The sequence below is a fragment of the Pelodiscus sinensis genome, chromosome 21 (genome assembly GCF_049634645.1).
Source record: "Pelodiscus sinensis isolate JC-2024 chromosome 21, ASM4963464v1, whole genome shotgun sequence".
Lineage (NCBI taxonomy): Eukaryota > Metazoa > Chordata > Testudines > Trionychidae > Pelodiscus > Pelodiscus sinensis.
Window position 1 is genome coordinate 1,335,567 of NC_134731.1, and position 22,010 is coordinate 1,357,576.

The following is a 22,010-nucleotide window of genomic DNA, read 5'->3' on the forward strand; positions in this document are numbered from 1 at the left end:
CTCCCTGGACCTTTGCACCCCTTCCTCCTTAGTCCCTCCCTTCTTACCCCTGCCCTGAGCCCCCCCCCCCCACCAACCTCCTATCCCTCTGCCCTAAGCCACCCACCCTGCCTCCTCTTACCCCATAAGAACCTAAGAACGGCCGTGCTGGGTCAGACCAAAGGTCCATCTAGCCCAGTATCCTGTCTGCCGACAGTGGCCAGCACCAGGTGCCCCAGAGAGGGTGGACCGAAGACAGTGATCAAGCGATTTGTCTCCTGCCATCCCTCTCCAGCCTCTGACAAACAGAGGCCAAGGACACCATTTTATCCCCTGGCTAATAGCCTTTTATGGACCTAACCTCCATGAAATTATCTAGCTTCTCTTTAAACTCTATTATATTCCTAGCCTTCACAGCCTCCTCTGGCAAGGAGTTCCACAGGTTGACTACACGCTGTGTGAAGAAGAACTTTCTTTTATTAGTTTTAAACCTGCTACCCATTAATTTCATTTGGTGTCCTCTAGTTCTTCTATTTGGGGAACTAATAAATAACTTTTCTTTATCGGCCCTCTCCACACCACTCATGATTTTATAGACCTCTATCATATCCCCCCTCAGTCTCCTTTTTTCTAAACTGAAAAGTCCCAGTTGCTTTAACCTCTCCTCATATGGGACCCGTTCCAAACCCCTAATCATTTTAGTTGCCCTTTTCTGAACCCTTTCCAAGGCCAAAATATCTTTTTTGAGGTGAGGAGACCACATCTGTACACAGTATTGAAAATGTGGGCGTACCATAGTTTTATACAGGGGCAGTAAGATATTCTGGGTCTTCTTTTCTATCCCTTTCTTAATAATTCCTAGCATTATATTTGCCTTTTTGACCGCCGCTGCACACTGTGTGGAAGTTTTCAGAGAACTGTCCACGATAACTCCAAGATCTCTTTCCTGATTTGTCGTAGCCAAATTAGCCCGCATCACACTGTACGTCTAGTTGGGGTTATTTTTCCCGATGTGCATTACTTTACACTTATCCACATTACATTTCATTTTCCATTTTGTTGCCCAATCACTCAGTTTGGTGAGATCTTCTTGGAGTCCCTCACAGTCTGCTTCTGTCTTGACTATCCTAAACAGTTTTGTATCATCTGCAAACTTTACCACCTCACTGCTTACCCCTTTCTCCAGATCATTTATGAATAAGTTGAAAAGGATTGGTCCCAGGACTGACCCTTGGGGGACACCACTAGTTACCCCTCTCCAATCTGAAAATCTACCATTTATTCCTACCCTTTGTTTCCTGTCTTTTAACCAGTTCTCAATCCAAGAAAGGACCTTCCCTCTTATCCCATGGCCATGTAATTTACACAAGAGCCTTTGGTGAGGCACCTTGTCAAAGGCTTTCTGAAAATCCAAGTATACTATATCTACTGGATCCCCCTTATCCGCATGCTTGTTAACCCCTTCAAAGAACTCTAACAGATTAGTAAGGCAGGATTTCCCTTTACAGAAACCATGTTGACTTTTGTCCAACAAATTATGTTCTTCTACATGCTTCACTATTTTATTCTTTACTATTGTTTCAACTAATTTGCCTGGTACTGAAGTTAGACTTACTGGTCTATAATTGCCAGGATCACCTCTAGAGCCCTTTTTAAATATTGGTGTCATGTTGGCTACCTTCCAGTCATTAGATACAGAAGCCGATTTAAAGGATAGGTTACAAACCACAGATAATAGCTCTGCAATTTCCCATTTGAGTTCTTTTAGAATCCTTGGATGAATGCCATCTGGTCCCGGAGATTTGTTAACATCCCTGAACCCCTGAACCCTCACTCCCCCCTTCATTTTCCTTCATTTAAAAACAATACAACATTGGGCTAAGACATATCCACTCTTCATTTGTTTTCCAAAAAACCAAAAGTACTGCAGTTCAAGACCCAAGCAGTGCTGGGTACATCGCCTAGTGACTGCATAAGCGTGTCCTGTGCCATCATCTGAATTGCTGGTGGACACGTGGAACAGAACCAGTCCCAGAACTGATCCCTGCAGAACCCCCCTTGCTGTAACTGAACCATTGATAACAATTATATGAGCGAATTACGCAGCCTCTCTAGTGTAAGACTGAAACCAGCTAGAGAACCCAGGCGAGGGCATCGCTTCAGCAGCTCTGGCTGATGTGTGTCGATGGAACACGTGCACTTTGTTACCTTGCTGTTTGCCGATCCTTCTCGCTACAGGATGAGGAGTGTCTGAGACCCGGGGATGCCACAGACATGACATTTTTGGAGAAGCTGGAGGAAACGGTGAAGAATCATCCTCATTTTGTCACGTGAGTTCAAATAGCTGCTGCTAGTTTTGTCTTTGGTGAGGGACAAGACACCGAATAGTCCAATGGGCTTTAAATCTCTGCTGTGCCGTTTGTATGATCATGGCACCCAGAGGTGCCGGTTGAAGCCCCGTGGTGCTGAGACGTGCGTAGGACCTAAGACGCTTGCTGTCCCAGAGAGTTCAGATTCTGAGTTAAGACCACAGCAGAAGTGGGTATAGCTAAAGGGAAATGAGAATAAAAAGAGAGAAGAGCAGGGAGTCTATTTTAGACCTGCTCTAGAAGAGGAAGTGGATGATTCAGTCTTCAAACAGATAACTAAAGTAGCTAACACACCTGAGCTAGCGCTCATGAGAGATTTTAACTTTCCTGCTTTCTGTGGAAGGGCTAATACACCAAAATGTAACAGAACCCTAGAAATGAAGGCCTGGAAGGGTCACCTTGTCCAGTTCCCTGCATTGAGGCAGGACTAGGCCATTTCACAAAGCTGAAAACGATTTTGGACGAAATCTACTAGGAGGAAGAATTAATAGTGAGCTAAAGAGGGGTAATGGATCCCTGCAGATCAGTCCCCTGCCCCAGATCACAGCCAGTTCCTTCACCGAGTTCCCCCTCAGACACAATCCCCTACCCCGAGCTCCCCCCTGCACCCAACCTCCATCCAGAGCCCACACCCCCTCCCCAGAACAGTGCGACCCTCGGCCACTTATCAAAATCTTGGTGTGCCCCCCCCATCAAAAATTACTGCCCAGCCCAGTCTAACCTACCTAAAGTCTTCAACCTGTTCTTTCCCTTTATGACCGAATGATAAAAACAAGCCGCATAAGTACAGCGAACGCACATGAGATAACATTGCTTGTAAGAGACACGCAGACCATCCCCAGCCCACACCTCGTACAGGAGAGAGACCTATAAAGCCAAAGCAGGTGCTAGAGAAGTCAGACAAGAAAGCTTGTTGTTTGTCAAGCTCCTCATATGACACACATATGAAGGGCTCTAAGGAAGTTTTTAACTTAATCCTCTTTCAAAAATAGCCAGTGCTGTCACTAAAGAAAGGGTTACGCGGGAATCGGGAGCATAAATAGCCAGCCAAGCTGCTGAATGTTAAATAGAAACCAAAGAAACCGTTCCAGGAGATCAGCCAGCAAACTCTTGCAAGAGTCCAATCTAAGGCTCAGTAGAGCCTGGACCAGAAATCAGAACGGGTTGATTTGTAGTGAGATTTAAATGGTGCTGCTGCTATTGCAATGAATCCCTGTAAGTTTTTATGTAGCACCATTCTCAAGGGCTTCCTGCTTTCTAGCCGGCATCGCTGCCCACACACACGCTGCCTAATGCCCGCAGCTGGCTGTGAGTGTTAATACTAGTCGTGCACATCTGCATGTCTCTGTGGACACAACATTTATTCCACACACGAACAGAAAAAGTCAGAGGGAACCTGGTTTGACTCCTGGGATAGTGCCCCTTCTTTGACTCTACAGTATCCCTGCCCTCCATGCAATGCTGGGGACTTTCAGTCCCTAGTCTGCCCTGCAGGTTGATTTAGCTCCAGTTTTTCGGATGGTCCTTTTAAAACCTGCAACACCAGCAAATCCCGTCTTCTCAGTCCTCCCTGAAGTTTTCCATATGCTCAGTTGAAGGCCTGAACGGCATCATCCTTGTAGCACCGTCTGAGGGCGGGTCCCCGATAGCAAACTCCTCTGTGGCCAGAAACCGGATCTCTCCAGTGCGGTTTCACATGCGCACACAGTGACCCCTTCGCTTTTAACGAAGCAAATCCCCTGCCCCTTGGAACAAGCCTGATTGTTGTTCTGGGACTGGCGACAGAGCCGCTGCTCTCCAGCTCCCACCCCCTTTATTCCTCTGGTCCCATCCTCCTGCCAAGAGCTGTGATGGTCCTGCATGTGGCATCAGTAGTACTGGGACATTGTCTACTTTGAGCCAAGTATCCTCTCCTTAGGTAGCCGTTCTGCTCTCTTCCCAGACACAAGCTGGCTGACCAGAAGACTCGGAAGTCTCTAGGCCGAGAGGAGTTTCGTCTCTTGCACTATGCTGGGGAGGTCACCTACAGTGTCACAGGTAAATGTCACACAACTACACCGTGGCCTGACACAGGGTCACTTCCTGGTTCCCCCACTCCAGACAGTCCCATTTTCTTGTTCTCCTCCTGTCTCCTGCCGTCCTGATTAATACAGCCACAGAATAGCTAAGTAGGTAATTTGATTCATCGTTATTTTCCTAGCTCAAGCTCCTGCCTTACTGGGGAGGACTTGTGTGAAACAGCACCAGCAGATTGAGTTGTTTGTTTCCTCTCTAGGTTTTCTGGATAAAAACAACGACCTTCTATTCCGGAACCTGAAGGAGGTGAGTGTGGAGAGCGCCGCCTGCTTCGGTGAACGTTGTAAGTGATCACGTTGAGAACGCAGAGAGCTGGGAAGGTACCATCAGTGACTTGGACCTTTCAATCTTCAAGGTGCATTCTGCACAGTGGTCAACTATTCAGAAAATTTGAAGTCCCAGAATTTGTTTTACCATTGAGATTTATCATCAAAATTGAGAGTAGGAAAGACAAAGGGGGCCTCGTCTGTTCTCCTGCCAACTCCCAAAAGTACTTTGTTCTAAGACTTTGCCCAGTCCAATTGTAAGCTTTTTGTCATGAATTTGTCCTCTGCTGTTTCCTTTTAGACCATGTGCAACTCGGAGAATCCCATCATAAACCATTGTTTTGAGAGGAGTGAGTTGACAGATAAAAAGAGACCTGAAACGGTAAGAACACAAGAGCTGGACTGAGACAAGGTCCTTTCCGGCTGCTGAAGAGAAGGTTTCCCCCTTTCTAACGTTAGGGGGTAAAATGGTTTCTCTAGCATGTTTCAAGATTGGATACTGGAAAAGTTGTTCTTGGCCTTGTGTGTGTGGTACAGTGTCACAAGAACTAGACTTAGTAGCTGTGTCTGTCTTCTTTCTTCTAGGCAGCAACTCAATTTAAGAATAGTCTGGCCAAATTAATGGAAATTCTGATGTCCAAGGAACCATCGTACATTCGCTGCATTAAACCGAACGATGCTAAACAAGCTGGTAAGGTTTTAGTGCCACTCCCTCTCGTCTGCCCCTGCAGACAATTTCCAGTCTTTAGGGTGTGCAGGAAATTCACACCCAAGACTAGAACATGGGAGTGCTGATCAGGTTGTGCCACCGTCCAAATTCCACTAGAATAAAATAGTGATTTGTAGAGAGTCGCGTGGGCGAGGTGATAACTGTCGTTGGTGAAAGAGACAAGCTTGTGTCTGCTTTGTATGCGTGATAAATTTTCCTTGCCCTCGTACTAGTGACTCAGTTGCTAGAGAAGCACTACAAGGATGTAGAAGGGCCAGCGTCAATGTTCGGAGTCTCTCCATTCAGGTTCTTACCTCTTTTCTGTGTCGTAAGAATCTAAAATATTTATTAGGTTACTTTATGGCCTGTGTTACACAGGAGGTCAGGCGAGACGGTCCCTCTTCTGGCCGTAAAAGCTTCTGATCTTTTTTAAAGCTTGCATTTTGTTGCTGCCTGTTTGTCATCGGATTAATAGTCATTTGAGTTTGAGTTTTATTGCCAGAGACCTTGCTGCATGGTGTTTCCTCGCCAAACCAGAAATGATTATAAAATGTATTAACATATATAATAAAGGGGGAAACCATTTAAACTTGTCAGAGTTGAAAATTGAAACATAATTCAATTCTTATTTTGACAGTCTTCCTTGTTCTCCCTCTTTCCCCCTCCCATTGTCGTAGCAAGGGAAACTCTTGCTTAACAGTCTTTGAAATGGCATCCGGTATCCTTGCTGGGGAACCGCCAGGTGGTATCGCCAGTATTTTGCCATTGATGCTGTGTAGGACAAACCAAACACACAAAGGGAAGAGAACAGAATAGCACAGGCAGGAAAATGCAGCTTCTGTTCCTGGTGCTTGCAATTTGGTTATGGGAAGATCCCTCGCACAGCACTGGGCCCATGGCCCGTTTACGCCCTGCAGGCAGGCGAAAAGTGCTCTTAGCTTACTGCATTGGGCCAGCAAGGTGTTGCAAAGACACGTCTCAGACATGACTCATGATCTGGCTGCAGACATGGATGTTATCCAGCGTCCCCGTCCTGTGTGGTCTGGTCAAAACATCTTCCAAGCTCAGGAAACAGAAGGCCAAAGGATGTGGTGATGAATCCCCAGACTTGCCTGCATGGTGGTGGCAGCGGTGGGGTGGTCCTGGTGGGGATGGCAGTGCTGATGATGAGGTGGATAAAAATAATTATTTTGTATGTAACAAATAAACTTGTATTCGATGAAAAACGAAATCAGTTTGCACTACACCAGCTTTAGGCAGCAGTAGCCAAAGAGAGCGTATTGTCTCCACTTCGCCCTATTCAGCTAGTTCAGTTCAGTGACTGCTTGACTAAAAACTAAGAAACCAGTGTGGAGCTGAAGAACCCAGGAAAGCTAGTTTGCCTCTTCCAGTCTGAGAGTAAAATTAGGCAGGGGAGCTGGCAGCCTGGCCGGGTCCCTGGGCAAGGTTGGTGGGGGCGGGATCTATGCTCCCAAGAGGGGTGAGTCTGGTGGCAGCCACTCTGTGCCGCCTGATCTGGAGCATTCACATCCCCCCTTCTCCTCCCCAAAGTGTGCCCTGCCACGCCCCACCTCCCCAGGCAGCTCTGAGAGCCACTGGGGCGTGCTGCCTGGTGCTCCAGCAATGATTTAAGCGACAGCGGTGGCCAGAAACCCAGGGCCCTTTTGGAATGCCGGGCCGTGAGGCAACTGCCCCCTTTCCCTGTCCTCCCCGCCCGTTTCCCCACTGGCGGGCCTGTCCTAGGAGGAGACAATGAGACCCCCTAGTTCTAACGTCTGGAGGGGCATGGAACCAGAATCAATCAGTTAGTTTCGTTAGCTTCAAATAACCGTTAGTTTTAAATGCAAAGCTTGTGTGTATCGCTAAAGGTAGTTTTGTTAAAAAAATGAGCATGCTGGTTTTGTGCCTCTCTCCGTGGACTTTGAATTGCCGTTCAAACTGAGCTTGACACAAATCACGGGTGCAAAATGAATCCTGTGATAAATAGAACAGGGTCAGTAATGCATTTCCTAGCAAAATAAAACATGTAATCATTAAGCATGCAAACGAATGTAGCTAAGCTACGGAACTGCTTAAGGGAATATGTTTAGATACGTTGTATCCTCCTGGCTAGCAAAAAGAAGCACCAAAGCTGATGTTAACATTGGCTTCAGCAAACACTCTTCCTATTTCTTTGAATCTGCTTTGTGCTTCATTCAGCGATTTTACTGCACAGCCCATAGAAAGGCTCAACACAAGCAGCCTGCAAGACCAGTTGGTATTGAGCTGGCCAGTGCTGGAGTTGGCTGTAATAGACGGAGAGCTTCGTAGTGTCGGGTGGGCGAGGAAGGCTGACTTCACAGGGTGAATTGATTGTGCGCTGAGGTGGCGCCTGGCTGACTTCCTGACCGTTCCAATTAGCTAGCAGAGTAATTATGAATTGCTGAGACCAGAATGGTTCCTTTTCCAGACTGACAATGTGATAATTACCCACCATTTACATGATTTCTAGGTCGCTTCGATGAAGTTCTAATCCGACATCAAGTGAAATACTTGGGGCTGATGGAAAACCTCAGAGTGCGCAGAGCTGGTTTTGCTTATCGGCGGAAATACGAAATTTTCCTGCAGCGGTAGGAGTTACAGCAATTGCCTAAGATCTGTTACCCCCACCCCCAATATCTGCACTGGCATGTGCAGAGCAGGGAGCTTAATCTACACAGCAAATGTGCAGTCAGTTAACTGAGGCCAGAATGGCTCTCTGAGACGCCAGAAGGGTTCTACTTTAATTCCCATTCTAAGTCCCTCCTTCATCTCTTTGCAGGTACAAATCGCTCTGCTCAGACACGTGGCCCATGTGGGACGGGCGCCCCCATGACGGAGTAGCCGTGCTTGTGAAACATCTAGGCTACAAACAGGAAGAATATAAGATGGGCCGGTCAGTTCGTTCTTTCTCTGATTTGGGATTAAGTCACCAGGAGTCGGGTTTTAAATCTGGCCCTTGTCTAGAGGGTGGGTGAGAGGGCAGAAGTCCTAATGAGGATGGTGGGGGCAGGAGGTAGCCCCTCTGGTCTCCTGTGCATAATCGGACATTTCCTTTTCCAGAACAAAGATTTTTATTCGTTTTCCCAAGACGTTGTTTGCAACGGAAGATGCTTTGGAGGTGCGCAAGCAGAGCCTGGGTAGGTCCGACACGCTGAACCAGCTGGTCTAGCAGACAGAGCTCAGAGCGCCTTGGGTTTTGGCTTTGAACTGGCACATTCCCTATCAGGACCCGACCTTGCCCACTATTTCTAATTGACAGCTCTTTTCTAATTTCAGCCACAAAAATCCAGGCCTCCTGGAGAGGCTTCCATCGGCGACAGCAATTCCTGCACATGAAACGTTCAGGTGCGTGGGGCGTGGGGACCAGAATAGGGTTATGGCTTAATTACCTGTGGAGCTGGAAGTGCCTGCTCTGTTTCTGTCGAGGGGGTGGATGGAAGGGATAGAAGTTGATCTGAATTTGAGATGCAAGAATAAAAAGTAAAAAATCGTAAATTGGAGGGAATGTGTTGGACTGTGTGGAATTAAGGAAGGTGTTTCAATGTAATGCCTTTTGGTTTTTACTGTCTTCAGCGATAACCATCCAGTCGTGGTGGCGTGGAACCCAGGGGCGCCGAAAAGCTGCCAAGAAAAAGTGGGCAGTGGAGACAATTAGACGGTGTGTCTAAAAAACAAACTAACTTTTGTCACATGGACTGTCTTGTAGGGGGAGATTCTCAAAACCTAGTTTCTAACCATGAGCAGATGGGGATAAACTGTCTTCTCGGTGTAGTTTCTATGAGTTTAAAAAAAATCGGTTGAACAAAGACCAAGAAACTTTTCTCTCCCTGTGGACAGTTTCCTTCTATTGTCCACTCAACTTCTCTGCCTCAGTATCACTGATAGGGCCCATGTGCTCAGCTCTTTGCAGCCCCCTGCCCAGTTCCCCTTCCCATACAAAGTGTGTCTTCTATTTGTCTCATAGTTTCTAGTTTGTTTTTTCCCCAGATGTTAAGTTCCTTGTTTACAGTCGATTACTTTCACTCATAGGAGCATTGGAAATTTGGGTGTTAATAGGTTCATTGGAGAGCCATAGATGATTAGAATGGAAGACCCCTCGTAGAGTCTTCAGACTAATTATCTGTGTCAAACTCATCCAGGATGTTACTGATCTCACTCTTCTGCCCATCCAGGTTTATTAAAGGTTTCATTTACCGGAACTACCCTCGCTGCTCCGAGAATGAATACTTCCTAGACTACATTCGCTACTCCTTCCTGATGAACCTGAAACGCAATTTACCAAAGAATGTTTTGGACAAATCGTGGCCAACCCCCCCTCCGTCACTCTGTGAGGTAGGCGGAAAAAGAGGAGTTGACTGCTCTGTGTACAAGTCCTGCATGGTAGTTTCAACTTTTGAGGGCCATGAACCAGACAGAGATCATTGAGAGAACAGTGAGGCCCCGTAGAATTTTCATTAATGGTTGTGGTACGTGAGAAAAGAATTGCTGTGTGTGACTCTCCTGCTACACAAATAACCAAATCGTCAATTAATGTCTATATTGAGTATCTTTGTGAAAATACATAATGACTATTAATTATTACACTTATTTTGTATATAATTGTTACTGTGGTCAGCAGGGATGTTAAATATAGGTTAATTAGCTAATCGACTAGTCGATGGATTTTCCATCGACTAGTCAGTAAGTGGGAGGGCCGCAGTGGGTTTAGCTTCCGGCCCCAGGAGTGAACCCTACTGTGGGCTCTGCCTTTTAACTGTATTAAGAGCCAACAGGCTCTTAATACATTTAAAAGGCTGGTGCGCAGCAGGGAGAATCCAGCATGAGCCGGGAATCAGCTGGCCCAGCCCCACTGGGTCCCCCCCGCTACACTTCTGATTTTTAAATGTATGAAGAGTCTGGGAGTGAGCCAGGAATCAGCTGATTCCTGGCTTCCACCTGGTCCCTGCTACTTCCCTGCCCCCTGCGGAGACGGTGCTGGGGGGAACTGGTTTTTAAGCCAGCTCCCCCCCAGAACCAGCTCCTATTCCCCCCTCTCCTTGCTGCCTCTGATGGAGGAGTAGGAGGCCCAGAGTACAGATAAACAACAGAGCCAGAGAGGGGATGAGGAGGGAAAAGAAAATGGAGTCAGAAAGTGAAACTGAAAACAGTATCCAATGACGACATTGTTAAAAAGCGACTTTTCGAAGTGGCCCTGCGCTTTACCACATTGGGCAGATGTTCCAGGCTTGTCGACGTGACTTAGTGATGGGGTGTTGAGATTAGGAATTGGTTAGCTCAGGGTAACGTTTTCAAAAGCACCCCAGGGACTTTGGTCGGCTCTTCGGACCGTTTTACCCTTTGGGTACTGAGTTCCATGCCCTCTGCCTGAGTGGTTACGCTGGGCGGATAGCAGTGGAATGGTACTGGGTTACCAATAAAGAAAGTTATAAATGTTTTGTTTTCCTGACCAGCATTTTACTTTATGCTTTGAAGAGTGGCCTTAACCCAGAAAGGTGACAGTGCCCTGGGCACATGCTGTCTCCACCTGAAAGAGCCCTGAGCAGCAAAATAATCCCATCAAATCTTACCCAAAGGCCTCCTTTAGACGATATTCTCCAAACATCGCCGGAGTGGCTCTTTATAGGCCATTAAGATTCTTGTGTGCCCTTGTTAGGCTCCTAGGTACCTCCAAGCCAGGCTGGAGGGTGTGATGAAGGAAATTCCCAACCCTGAACCGAGACAGTCTGCTTGGAGAACTGCACAGGCCAGACTGGCTCGGCAGAGGCCCATAGATTCCTGGTTGCTCTTTAATTTTAAAATGTGTCTGCCGTGATGTGGGGTTGCAGGGGAAGGGTTTGAATGTAGCCCGTGCGAATTGCGTTGCCTTTGTTCCGCGTGAAGCCGGCGTCGCTTACCCTCTTGTTCCTGCAGGTGTCTGAGCTCTTGAGGCATCTGTGCATGCAGAACATGGTGTGGAGCTACTGCAAGCGAATCAGCCCCGAGTGGAAACAGCAGGTGCGGACACTTCCATTACCGATCAAATCTCTGGAGTGTGGCTGGGATCCACACCGGCACTTGGGTCAGCCCCGGGGTGCACAGTGAATGGGGAGAGGTCTCAGAATGTGGTCTGGCTCCTTAGGCGGATAGCCACCTGAACTAGCCAATGGGCAACACAAGCCAGGCGAGGGAGCCGAATCCCCGCCCCTCCCAGGCGACAGTGGCAGCGAGTTAGACACACACCGGAGGGGGGGGAGGGTTTGATCGGGGTCTCTAGGCCCTTTGGAGTTCTAACCACTGCATGTTGGGCTATTCCGATGTGAGGGGCCTGCAGACTCCCCTGTTAATATGAGGGACTGGACCCAGGGTCTCCCACCCTCCGGGTGCCCAGCCACTGGACTCCAGAGTTAGTCTGTGGCCCAATGACTCCTGGGATAAAAACCATACGGGGGGTGCTGCCACCGCCTCCTCCGCAGCTGCCGCCTTCCTTGGCAGCCAAACTCCGATCTTCCCCCACACGTGAGTCCCTCTGGGGCTTGGCTGTCTGGGCGGAGGCAGAAACTTGGGAAACTTTACCCTGAAGACTTAGGTGCTGAGTGAATCTCGGTGGGAGTTTTGTGGATGTGTTGGTGCCTAAATCTGGTGTTTTGGAGCCTAATCTGGGGTTTAGGCACCTAAGTATATTTGCCGATTCAGGCCTAGGGTTTTTTCTGAAATTGCATCAATTATTATATGTGGAGCAGGGCAGGAGCTTGGGGATAGAGGGAAGGAGCTAAGGCGTGAGAGAGTATGGCTGGAGGAGGGGGCAGGAGGCCCATGGGGAATCTAGAAGCAGCAGGGAAAGAGGGCAGCTTGGGAGGAAGAAGGATCTATAACCACTAGTGAACTCTTCGCTCCGCCTTGCCCTCCCCACCTGCATTTGTGTCTAATAACGCTGGCTTTCTCTGCCCCTCACATATGCGCCTGTGTCTCACACATGCTTGTTGACGGTTTCACAACTGTCTCATTTTTAGTGGCTAATCCACTGAGGGGATAACAGACTACTAATGCTAGTAGTTAGTTCATCAGCTCAAGTGGTTGATTTTTGTGCTACGGATCTAAAGATCCCAAACCTTGTTGCAGATCAAGCTGGAGTTAATACAGGTCCATCTGCTGTAATTTTGGGGGGAGGGGTGTTAAGAAGTCAATTCCTCCAAACTACACGTGAAGCATTCAAAATGTAGGAAATGTCAGAATTAAGGTTGCCCTTGTGCTTGTGTATTTTGTGTCTTTCATGGGAGAAGTGTCTTTTGGGGAGTAGTTTGAGGCATGTTATATCAGGTCAGTTAGAGAACAGAGTCCTAGGGTCAGAACAGCTGTATAGAAACTGAATAAAGCAGGGAAAATATTAAATATGTCAGTGTAACTGAATTCGCACTTTGGCATTTGCAATTCCTGATTTTGGACTCGTTTACTCATTTAGCTTGGTGTCGAGTGCTGGTCTCTGCGTGTATTCTACTGCAGGACATGCCTGTGCTCTATAAACCGGAGAATAATTTGCAGCAAAAAGACCTGCATCCGGAAAATTCGGTTATCGACAGTGCTGTGGCCTTCATTAACTTACTGCCACATCACATCAAATTCTCTACTTGGCTGGGCTCTCCCTTGTGCTATGCTAGGCCTCCCACCCGGGAGCGGACCAGAAGGCTGTTTGTTTGCCGACTAGTTAGCGATGGCTGTCCCTCAGGATGGACGCGTTCACCCTAATGCGTGTAGTGTGTGTCGGGCACACGCACACGGCAATAAACCCTGCACCGCTGAGTCGCCGAGCCTGGGTCAAGTCGTGTGTTGGCGTTCGGGCGTGGGCTGGAGCCTGAGCGCCAAGACGTCCCCTCGCAGGCTGTCAGCGCCCAGCTCCAACCCAGCCCAAATGTCTGTGGTGTGGCCTGAGCCCCCCCGCCCAAATCCGCTAACCCGGCCCAGCCGGGCCCAGCCATGCTGCAAATCTTCGATGGCAATATGCTGGACAAATGCCAGTCTGTGCTGGACAAATGCCAGTCCGCATACGGCAACAGCTGTTGGCTTGCAAGGGCCTGGGTCGAAGAAGTGAAAACGTGGGTTCTGCTTGCGTGGCTGGGGCCTGCCTGGGAAAGCGGTGCCTGAGCGCCGAGAGGGCAGGGATAACCGCACAAATGGTGTGTGTAGTGACACAAGCCGGAGCAGGAATAGGGCGGGTTTGTTACCACGGTGCACAGCATTAACGAGATCGATCGTTACTCTGCCCAGCTCTGGTGTCCCCGCTTCAGAAAGGGTGAGGAGAAAATGGGATTTCAGAAAAGAGCAGAATTACTCCAGGTCTGGGGAATGTTCTTTCTAGTGAGAGAAGGAAGCTCCAGCTGTTTGGAGGTGACCCGATCAGCCGGCATGGAGGTCGCCCAATGCCTAACAAAGGCTTGCAAGAGCCAGTGGCTACAAACTGAAGCCAAACAATTTCCAAGTAGGTACAAGGTGCCCTGAGATTGATGAACCCTGGGAGCAGTGGACGGCTCATGGTATTCTCCTTCCCTTGAAGGCGTGCTGTCCAGGCTGGACGTCTTCCTTGCTGCGGAGCCTTCACAAGTGATGGGCAGTGCTTGTTGCAGTCCTGTGGCCTGCTCTAGGCAGGTCAGACTACGTGATCAGAATGGGCCCTTCTGGCATTGAACTCTAGGCTCTCTTGTTTACCGAGCTTTGGGGAAGCTATTGCTCTGTCTCTCAGAGACGTGCCCTGTTACACAGATCCAGGCAAAGCTGAGGATTTTCCTTTTTTCTCTTTGCAGTTGGATCAGAAAGTGGTTGCCAGTGAGATCTTTAAGGATAAAAAAGACAATTATCCTCAGAGTGTTCCCAGGCTGTTCATCAACACCCGACTTGGTGAGTAGCGCACACTAGCCTGAGCGGGGAATACATTCACTTCCCCCCTCTTCTCTACTCCTGTTTCTTCCTGCCGGCGTGTTACTCCCGCCCTTGTCTTTGGTTTCTCTCTTAGGCACTGAGGAGATAAATCCTAAAGTCCTTCAGGTTTTAGGAAATGAAACTATCAAGGTGAGCTTGGTGCCCGTGGTTACTGTAAATGTTCTGTGGGGATGCCGTAGAAGCGAACTGTTTACCAAATGTCTGGATTTCCTGACATGAGGTGTTAAGAACTCTGCATTTGGTCAGGAGGTATCCGTGGTGGTAACGCTTCCCTGAGGTGGTATGATCCAGCTATATTTGAGGCTTGTGTGTGTTTGGATGAGGGTGCAGAATTTGGAATTGAAAAGGGGGTTCCCCTGCTGGTGGGGATGATACTTAGAGATTTTTAGGTGAAAGGGGCGATTGTAAGCCGCAGTGCTTTAGAGACAGGAGCTAAATTCACCTTTCAACACCACTGGGACCTGGGTGGTAAAGAACCGGACCTCTTGTTGGTAAAGAAGTGTAGGTTTGGAACCAGCTTCAATCATGTAGGCAGTCCTGAGACCAGAAACCAGAATGCTTGTCCGTATGCAGTTAGAGCTGTGTTGGGCCCATGATGTTCGAGGGGCAAGGGGGGAGGGGGTAATACTTTTTATTGGACCAACTTCTGTTGATGAGTCAAGCGTTTCAGCTTACAGCTGCTCTTCCTCAGGCCTGGGAGGATACGTAACCATGGAAAGTACCAAATCCCAGACCCGACACAACGGCTGTTTGTGCTCAAAAGCATCTCTCTCACCAACAGAAGTTGGTCCAATAAAAGACATTCCCGCGCCCATCTTGCCTCTGTGACTCATAACCAGACACTGGTTAGTGCTCTCTGCGCCCGAGGGCAAGGAGCTGCCAGTTAAACACGTCTCACTGTAGGAAATGCTATCGCTTGTTTCAGTACGCTGTTCCTGTGACCAAGTATGACCGGAAAGGGTACAAGGCTAGACTGCGGCAGCTGCTTCTTACCCAGAATAGCATCTTCATAGTTGAAGAAGCCAAGATCAAACAACGAATTGACTATGCCAATCTGACAGGTAAAGCAACTGCAGGATGTGATTTTGCTCACTTAATGACTGTAGCCGGAGGTTTAGATGTTCGGGTGACCAGTGCATAAGGCAGAGTGTGAGGTTTAGCATTGAAAATATTCTTTGTACAAGTGTGGTTTTGGGGATGATTCTATAATTGATCAACCACATTCACTTGCTACAAGGGAGTTTCACAGTCTCAAAACGCCAGCCAGAGCAATGTTAATCCCTCGGCTTTGTGGGACACGAGTTAGTTGTTCTTCTTCGGGGATGTCCCTGCTGGTGCTCCACTATGGGTGCTGGGCTTGCCCCGGCGCCGCAGACGGAAGCTTGTCAGAATTTATCTATTTCTCTATTAAATCCTGTTCTAGTCCTAGCCTTCACAACCTCCTCTGGCAAGGAGTTCCACAGGTTGACTATGCGCCCGCCGTGTGAAGAAGAACTTCCTTTTGTTTGTTTTAAACCTGCTGCCCATTCGTTTCATTTGGTGGCCCCTACGTCTTATATTATGGACCAAGTAAATAACTTTTCCTTATTCACTTTCTCCACACGACTCATGATTTTATAGACCTCTCTCCTATCCCCCCTTAGTCTCCTCTTTCCTGAGCTGAAAAATCCCAGTCTCTTTAATCTCTCCTCAGATGGGACCCGTTCCAAACCCCTAATTCTTTTAGTTGCCCTTCTCTGAACCTTTTCTAATGCCAGTCTATCTTTTTTGAGATGAGACCACATCTGTACACAGTATTCCAGATGTGAGCGTACCATGCATTTATATAAGGGCAATAAGATATTCTCCATCCTATTCTCTATCCCTTTTTTAATGATTCCTAACATCCTCTTTGCTTGTTTGACGGCCGCTGCACAGTGCGTGGGCATCTTCAGAGAACTATGCACGAGGACTCCAAGATCTCTTTCCTGATTAGTTGTAGCTAAATTACCCCCCATCATATTCTATGTATAGTTGGGGTTATTTTTTCCAATGTGCATTACTTTACATTTATCAACATTAAATTTCATTTGCCATTGTGTTGCCCAGTCACTCGGTTTGGTGAGATCTTGTAAAGATTATTGCTGGCATTCGTGTAACCCTTTATTCACTAGATACGGTACACAATGCTGCCACGGGACTCTTATGCAGAGATAATTGTACCCAGTTCAGCCCGGGGCCGCTGTTCTGTGGCCAAGCCTTGGCTTTGTCTGTCTGTGAAATCTCTTCATAGCTACTTACTGCCACCCCCTTAGCCCCAGAACTTCCTTCAGTCCCAGCGTTGACGAGGCCCCTTTCTCCCTTCCTCACCCACCCCTAACTTGGGTTTGGGCCTGCAAGCCCCCTCGTTTCGTGTCAGTGAAAGCTGGGGCTCTGAGCTGCAAAATGTTTGCTGCTTAGATCTTTATTGGAAACACTCCTAGCCCCCGTATAAATTAACCCAAAACCCCCAACCCCCTCTCAACAAACTGCTGCGCTGCACAGTTCTCCGCGGGGGAGGGGAGAGATGACTGACAATAATGCACCACTGGAAAGTGCCTAGAGACGACAGTGCTCAGAACTGACGCATGATAGAGTGCGCGGGTCAGACTCCGTAGGAGGGCCCGTTCGGGTGTCTCTCCTTCACCTCCAAACGGAAGAGCATTTTCCTTGCGTGGTGCTCAGCTACTTTCTCACGCTTAGGCACGAGTCAGGTGTTTTCTGACTTGCTTTATATTCTCAGACTTAGCAATGTCATTAATGCGCGTTTGCATTTTGGGCCAGGCCTTGATGTCTGCGAGGTTGTAGGCATAGGGACAGAACAATAAGGGCTTAGAGAACGTAAGAGATCTGGGTCTGCCTCTCTGCACCTCCGTTCCCTATCTGCAAAGTGGGGAGAAGCACCTCCCAGCGCGGTTAAGAACAGAACAGCCAGACTGAGTCAGACCAGCAGCTTGTTCCATTCTTACCCCGGGCTGCGCGCTGCATTGGAGTCAGGTGGCCTTTCTGTTTTGCAGGAATCTCTGTCAGCAGCTTGAGTGACAGTTTGTTTGTGCTCCACGTGCGTTGTGAGGATAACAAACAGAAGGTACGGACCCTCTCCTCTGCCTTTCACCACCACGGCCCACGCTGTGGAACCGCCGGCTGTGGGCGTGGGGGAGAAGCTGTAATAGATGGACTGCACAGTGCTCCCTAGATCTGACTTGCTCCTAGTTTGTCACCTTTCGAATTGGTGGGTTTTGCCCCTTGTCCTGTGCCAGTGGCTTCTCTGCTGGCTCTTGCAGCAGTTTGGAATGGCTCTGAGTCCTGGCTTTATTGCCCGCAGCCTCAGAAGCGTGTGGGTCTAGGGTCAGTAGCAGGGGGAGCTGTGGCGGGTTATATGCTCGTACAAAGGCAGCCTGGCCTGCGGGCCCCGGGGGCTACTCTAGCTCACACACTGAGATCAGAGGCTGTTGAGAACCGGCGACGACAAAGCTCTCTCCTTGGCTTTTCCAGGGAGACGTTGTCCTACAGAGCGATCACGTCATTGAGACGCTAACCAAAACCGCCATGAGTGCCGACAAGGTCAACAACATCAACATCAGTCAGGGCAGGTGAGTTCAGGAAGAAAATCCTCCTTTGACCAGGGCTCAGGCTTTCTGGGGCAGTGACCTAGCCCTGCCAAACTGCACGTTCCCGGAACGTCCTGCCCCAGGAGACTGCCACGGTGGCCAGGCCATGGCTACATTCCTGTGGCTGACAAAGGGATGAGTCGCTGGTCGCATGGAGCCTGTAACAGCCTGCACCGGGGGTGGGCAATCCTTTTTGAAGGGGGGGGGGGGCACTTTGGCAGGGCCAGAGACTTCGAGTGATTCCCCCGCCCACAGACCCTGATTGGCTTGCGGCGCAGGAGCAGGCGAAGTCTTTGCCCCCCGCCTGCCAGGGGCGCATGGTGCCTAGAGAGAACCACCAGCTGTGAACTGTTCCCTCTAGGCACCGTGCACCCCTGGCGGCCTGAGGAGACTTGGCCCCAGGCCAGTGGGGGCTTTGCGCTCCCTCCCCCAAAGAAAGAAACTGGGGGGGGGGGGGGGGGGGGGGGGGGTTAGGGAAATAGTCTCTTTCTCCTCTCCTCCCAGCTGGACTCCCTCCGGGGACCCAAGGTGCGCGGCCCTATCAGGGGGCTGGAGGGAGACTTGCCCGTTTGTTTGGGAGGCGCCTGGGCGAAGTCTCTCTCCTCCACCCCACCCCACCTGTGCCGCGCCCCGGCAGGGGGAAGAGACTTTGTACCCTCCCCCCGGGGCCAGGTCTCGCTTGGCCTATGGGCAGGGGAGCAGCAAGGCAGCCGAAGGCCGGATCCGCCTGCAGACGTGGTCTCGCCCAGCCTGGTCTAGGTGCTTCTGTGTAACATCAGAGCCAGTTCTCTGCACGCTCAGGTCCGTTCCGTGTCAGGTGCACACGCTCGCTACATGCACCGGTGCCAGACGCTTGCCCCCGTGCTCCCTCGCTCTCCGGACTCATGCACGTTAACAGCCCTGCCGGCTCCTTCCCCCACCCTGCCAGGGATGGGCGGGAAAGCCCTGCGGCTCCGGAACGGGGCCCGGGTGTTCCAGCGTTTGAGACTCCAGGAATAAGCAGCAGCGCCTACGGCCCAGCCTGGGGTGAACAGCGCAGGGAGCCCATCAGCGACAGCCACCAGAACTGCGTGAAGTGCCCAGGGGACACAGCGGGGGGAGCACCCCCCCACCCTCACGGGGCCGGGATCCGGCGCAGCCTGGCAGCCTCCTCCATGGCCCCCCCCTCCCAGCCCGCGGCGCTCGGCCTCACCACGGCGGTGGGAAGCAGAGAGTTTCACGGCCTCTGCCAAGACGCCCTTCACCCTGGCCACTTCTGCATCCAACACGCTGCCCCCCTGGAAAACCCCCAGTCCAGAACATGCTGGCAGCTGGCCTCAGGGCTCCCACCACGGCAATCCCCCCGGTGGGGAACTCCCCACACGGAGCTGTTTGTACCAGGCAAAACACAGTGCCATGGGTTGGCTCCCTGCTCTGTGCCTGGCACCAGCCACACGGCAAAGCCCCTGGCACGGCCTCACCAGCACTGATTTGGTATTTCCATGACGTGGTGGCAACTCCCTGGCTGCTTCCCACCCGCCCAGACCTGCACTAGGTGGGGCAGGCAGTTCCTGGCCGAGCCGTGTCTCTGCGCCCCGGGAGCATGGCTGCACCTTGAGGAACAGGCCAGCAGGCTCTGAGAGAGCAATGAGTCGCCTGGCTCCGTGGATTTCCCATCTGAAACGTCTCCAGTCCAAGCACCAAGGCCTGGCACTCTGGGGGGACACGGTGCACCTGGCAGCCCTACTGCCTTTCCACCTCCCGTCCCAGGGAGATCTTCGCATGTAATGATCCGAGTCCTTAAAGGCCTGGAAAGACTTTGGGCAGGTTTGTGATCTGGGTCCCCACGGGGATCTCGACCGGATCATTGCCAGGCCCGCTGGTCCTCTCCTCAAACGCCTCACCTCCTGCTCGCTTCCCTCCTTCCTTCTAGCCATCACTTGGGGAAGGCGAGTTTCTGAGACTGAAGCCCTGACTTTAGAGCCCTTTCTACAGTGTCTGCCCTTCCTAAGGGCTGGGTACGATCACGCCGCCCCCGGCCTTCATGCCACTGCTGGTATCTCAGCTCCATGCGAGTCAGGTGTTCTTCCTGCCCCTGTACAATGCGAGTGAGGAGAGGTGTAGGCATCAGCGTGCCGCTCCCCCCCCCACTTCCTTTGGCAGGTCACCTCAGCTTTTCATTGTGTGCCTGGCAGGATGAAGGTCCCCCAGTGTCGTCCCCGACTTTTGTCCTAGATCAGCGCCTGCATCCAACGCAGGCACAGGCCACACCTCCGGCTCGTTCCTGGAGAACGCAGCATCAGCAGCCGCTTTCCTGGTGCATGTTCCAATCCAAGACCTGGTTGCCTGTTCATAATTTCCCAGCTCACTGTGCCTCACTCAGCTAGCCTGAGAGGATGCTGGCTTTGGCAAAGCAGCGTTACAGTCTCCACATCCATCAACTCCTGCCTCCTCCAGCAGTGCTGCTTGTGAGTTACGGGACATGGAATGGGCATGAGCAAGCAGGCAAGGAAAAACCAGCCACCGACTTCTTCTAACAGCTGCTCACGTCCATTCTCGCCGTCCCCTGGTCAGAGGCCCAGTTCTGAGTTGCACTGGGAGGGGAGGGGCAGCTGCCAGCACTGCCCCTGAAACCGGCACATCCGTGCGAGACTCCAGACGCTGCCTGTGCCAGCCCTGTGCACCCCATTGGGGGCAAAACCTGGCACGTGCATGTGGCACACGCACCCTGGCATGGAATGACGAGCTACAGCGAGGCGGTGCCATTAGGGACAGGGACAGACGGGCACTTCCCGTAACAGCCAGGATTCGCGTTTTCACGAACCCGGTGGGACTTAGCTAAGAGGCTGCTTACAGCCCACGTGCAGACTCTCCCTTTGTTTCTTTCAGCATCAAATTTACGATTGGGCAGGGCAAAGAAGGAATCATTGACTTTACATCAGGATCTGAACTGCTCATAGCCAAAGCCAAAAATGGCCACCTTGCCGTGGTAAGTGCCTTGTGGTGTGAGACGTTGCAGGGCTTGGGAAGGGCGGGAATTCGTTTAGCCACATTTCAACGTGCAGTCTCTGCTGCTCTTAGCGCATCCCCTACAGAACACTGGGATCGCCGGCTTCCCCACGCGGAGACATGTTAGGGCTACAGCTGGAGTGGGTCAGAGCAGTTTCCCACCTTCTGTTTCCAACCCACAGGCTGAAGCTGATTTTAGAGCAGCAGCAAGGACAAAATCCTTTAACCCAAGATCAGCTCCCCCTGCCCCCGGGACTGAGGTCGCCATAGCACCAGCTGTGTTCCCCTCTGCTGCCACATCCCAGCAGGCCAAAAGGAGCCGCCTGCAGGCTCCGTGAGATGAGCCGGGGGGGGGGTCCTGCCCTGGGTCTTGCTGCATTAGCTGACCGGAGCTTAATGTGGTCAACTGGCTGGGGCTTCTGGGCCCCCTCCCCGTTGTGCACACATGGTCGGGTTCCTCAAGGAGCCCAGCCAATTGCACGACCCTTTCAGCTCAGACAAGTCCAACACCCTGGTAACCCCCTCGAGGGAAATAACTTTCCACTTCCCCTCCCGCGGGATGGACCCACTTGAGCGAGCCGCCCTACAGAGCGGGGCTGGGGAGAGAGCGAGTCACTGAGTCACATACAATAGACGACTTCACGGGTGGCTGGTGTTCAGCCAGGACACTGAAAGAAGCAACTGCCCCTGTGCTATGGACAAAGCGCCGCCTGGTTAAGGCCCAGCTTTGCTCTTCATTATGATGTAGCCCAAAATACTGTCCGATTCTCAGCCCTTTGAGACTGGCCACTGTTTGCTAATTGGAACAACTTCATGTGACCCCAGTTTCTACCAGGTGGAACAAGGAAAGTAGAGCTTCCTCCAGAGAGAACCCTGGTTGAAGACTTACTGGGGTAAATGGTTGGGAGTCAGTGAGATTTAAGAAATAGGTATTTCTCCCCGACTTCCTGCAGTGGCTGATTGGTGTGTGCGCTTCCTGATTTACAGAATTTGGCTGAGTTTGTTTGATCAAAACAGGTTATTTATTCTGCATCCTCAACTCTGCTCCAATCCAGTTGTTGGT

The 22,010-nt window shown here is 50.6% G+C and overlaps 1 protein-coding gene across 6 annotated transcripts in view; it reads left to right on the top strand.

The window, feature by feature from the left end:
- The window catches only part of MYO1C (myosin IC), a 111,898-nt gene that overhangs the window by 81,622 nt on the left and 8,266 nt on the right, over positions 1–22,010 (top strand). For all 6 annotated transcript variants that reach the window (XR_012897022.1, XM_075904489.1, XM_075904491.1 and 3 more), the window contains 18 exons: positions 2,218–2,309; positions 4,291–4,385; positions 4,624–4,670; positions 4,992–5,072; positions 5,276–5,381; positions 7,891–8,008; positions 8,200–8,313; positions 8,481–8,557; positions 8,697–8,765; positions 8,994–9,078; positions 9,593–9,752; positions 11,331–11,414; positions 14,195–14,288; positions 14,404–14,459; positions 15,256–15,391; positions 17,366–17,436; positions 17,844–17,941; positions 20,828–20,927. Coding sequence is in view for 5 of the 6 variants with exons in the window: in XM_075904489.1 (XP_075760604.1) it covers positions 2,218–2,309; positions 4,291–4,385; positions 4,624–4,670; positions 4,992–5,072; positions 5,276–5,381; positions 7,891–8,008; positions 8,200–8,313; positions 8,481–8,557; positions 8,697–8,765; positions 8,994–9,078; positions 9,593–9,752; positions 11,331–11,414; positions 14,195–14,288; positions 14,404–14,459; positions 15,256–15,391; positions 17,366–17,436; positions 17,844–17,941; positions 20,828–20,927 (1,683 nt within the window). In the remaining variant the exon portion in view is untranslated. The remainder of the gene's footprint in view (positions 1–2,217; positions 2,310–4,290; positions 4,386–4,623; positions 4,671–4,991; positions 5,073–5,275; positions 5,382–7,890; positions 8,009–8,199; positions 8,314–8,480; positions 8,558–8,696; positions 8,766–8,993; positions 9,079–9,592; positions 9,753–11,330; positions 11,415–14,194; positions 14,289–14,403; positions 14,460–15,255; positions 15,392–17,365; positions 17,437–17,843; positions 17,942–20,827; positions 20,928–22,010) is intronic.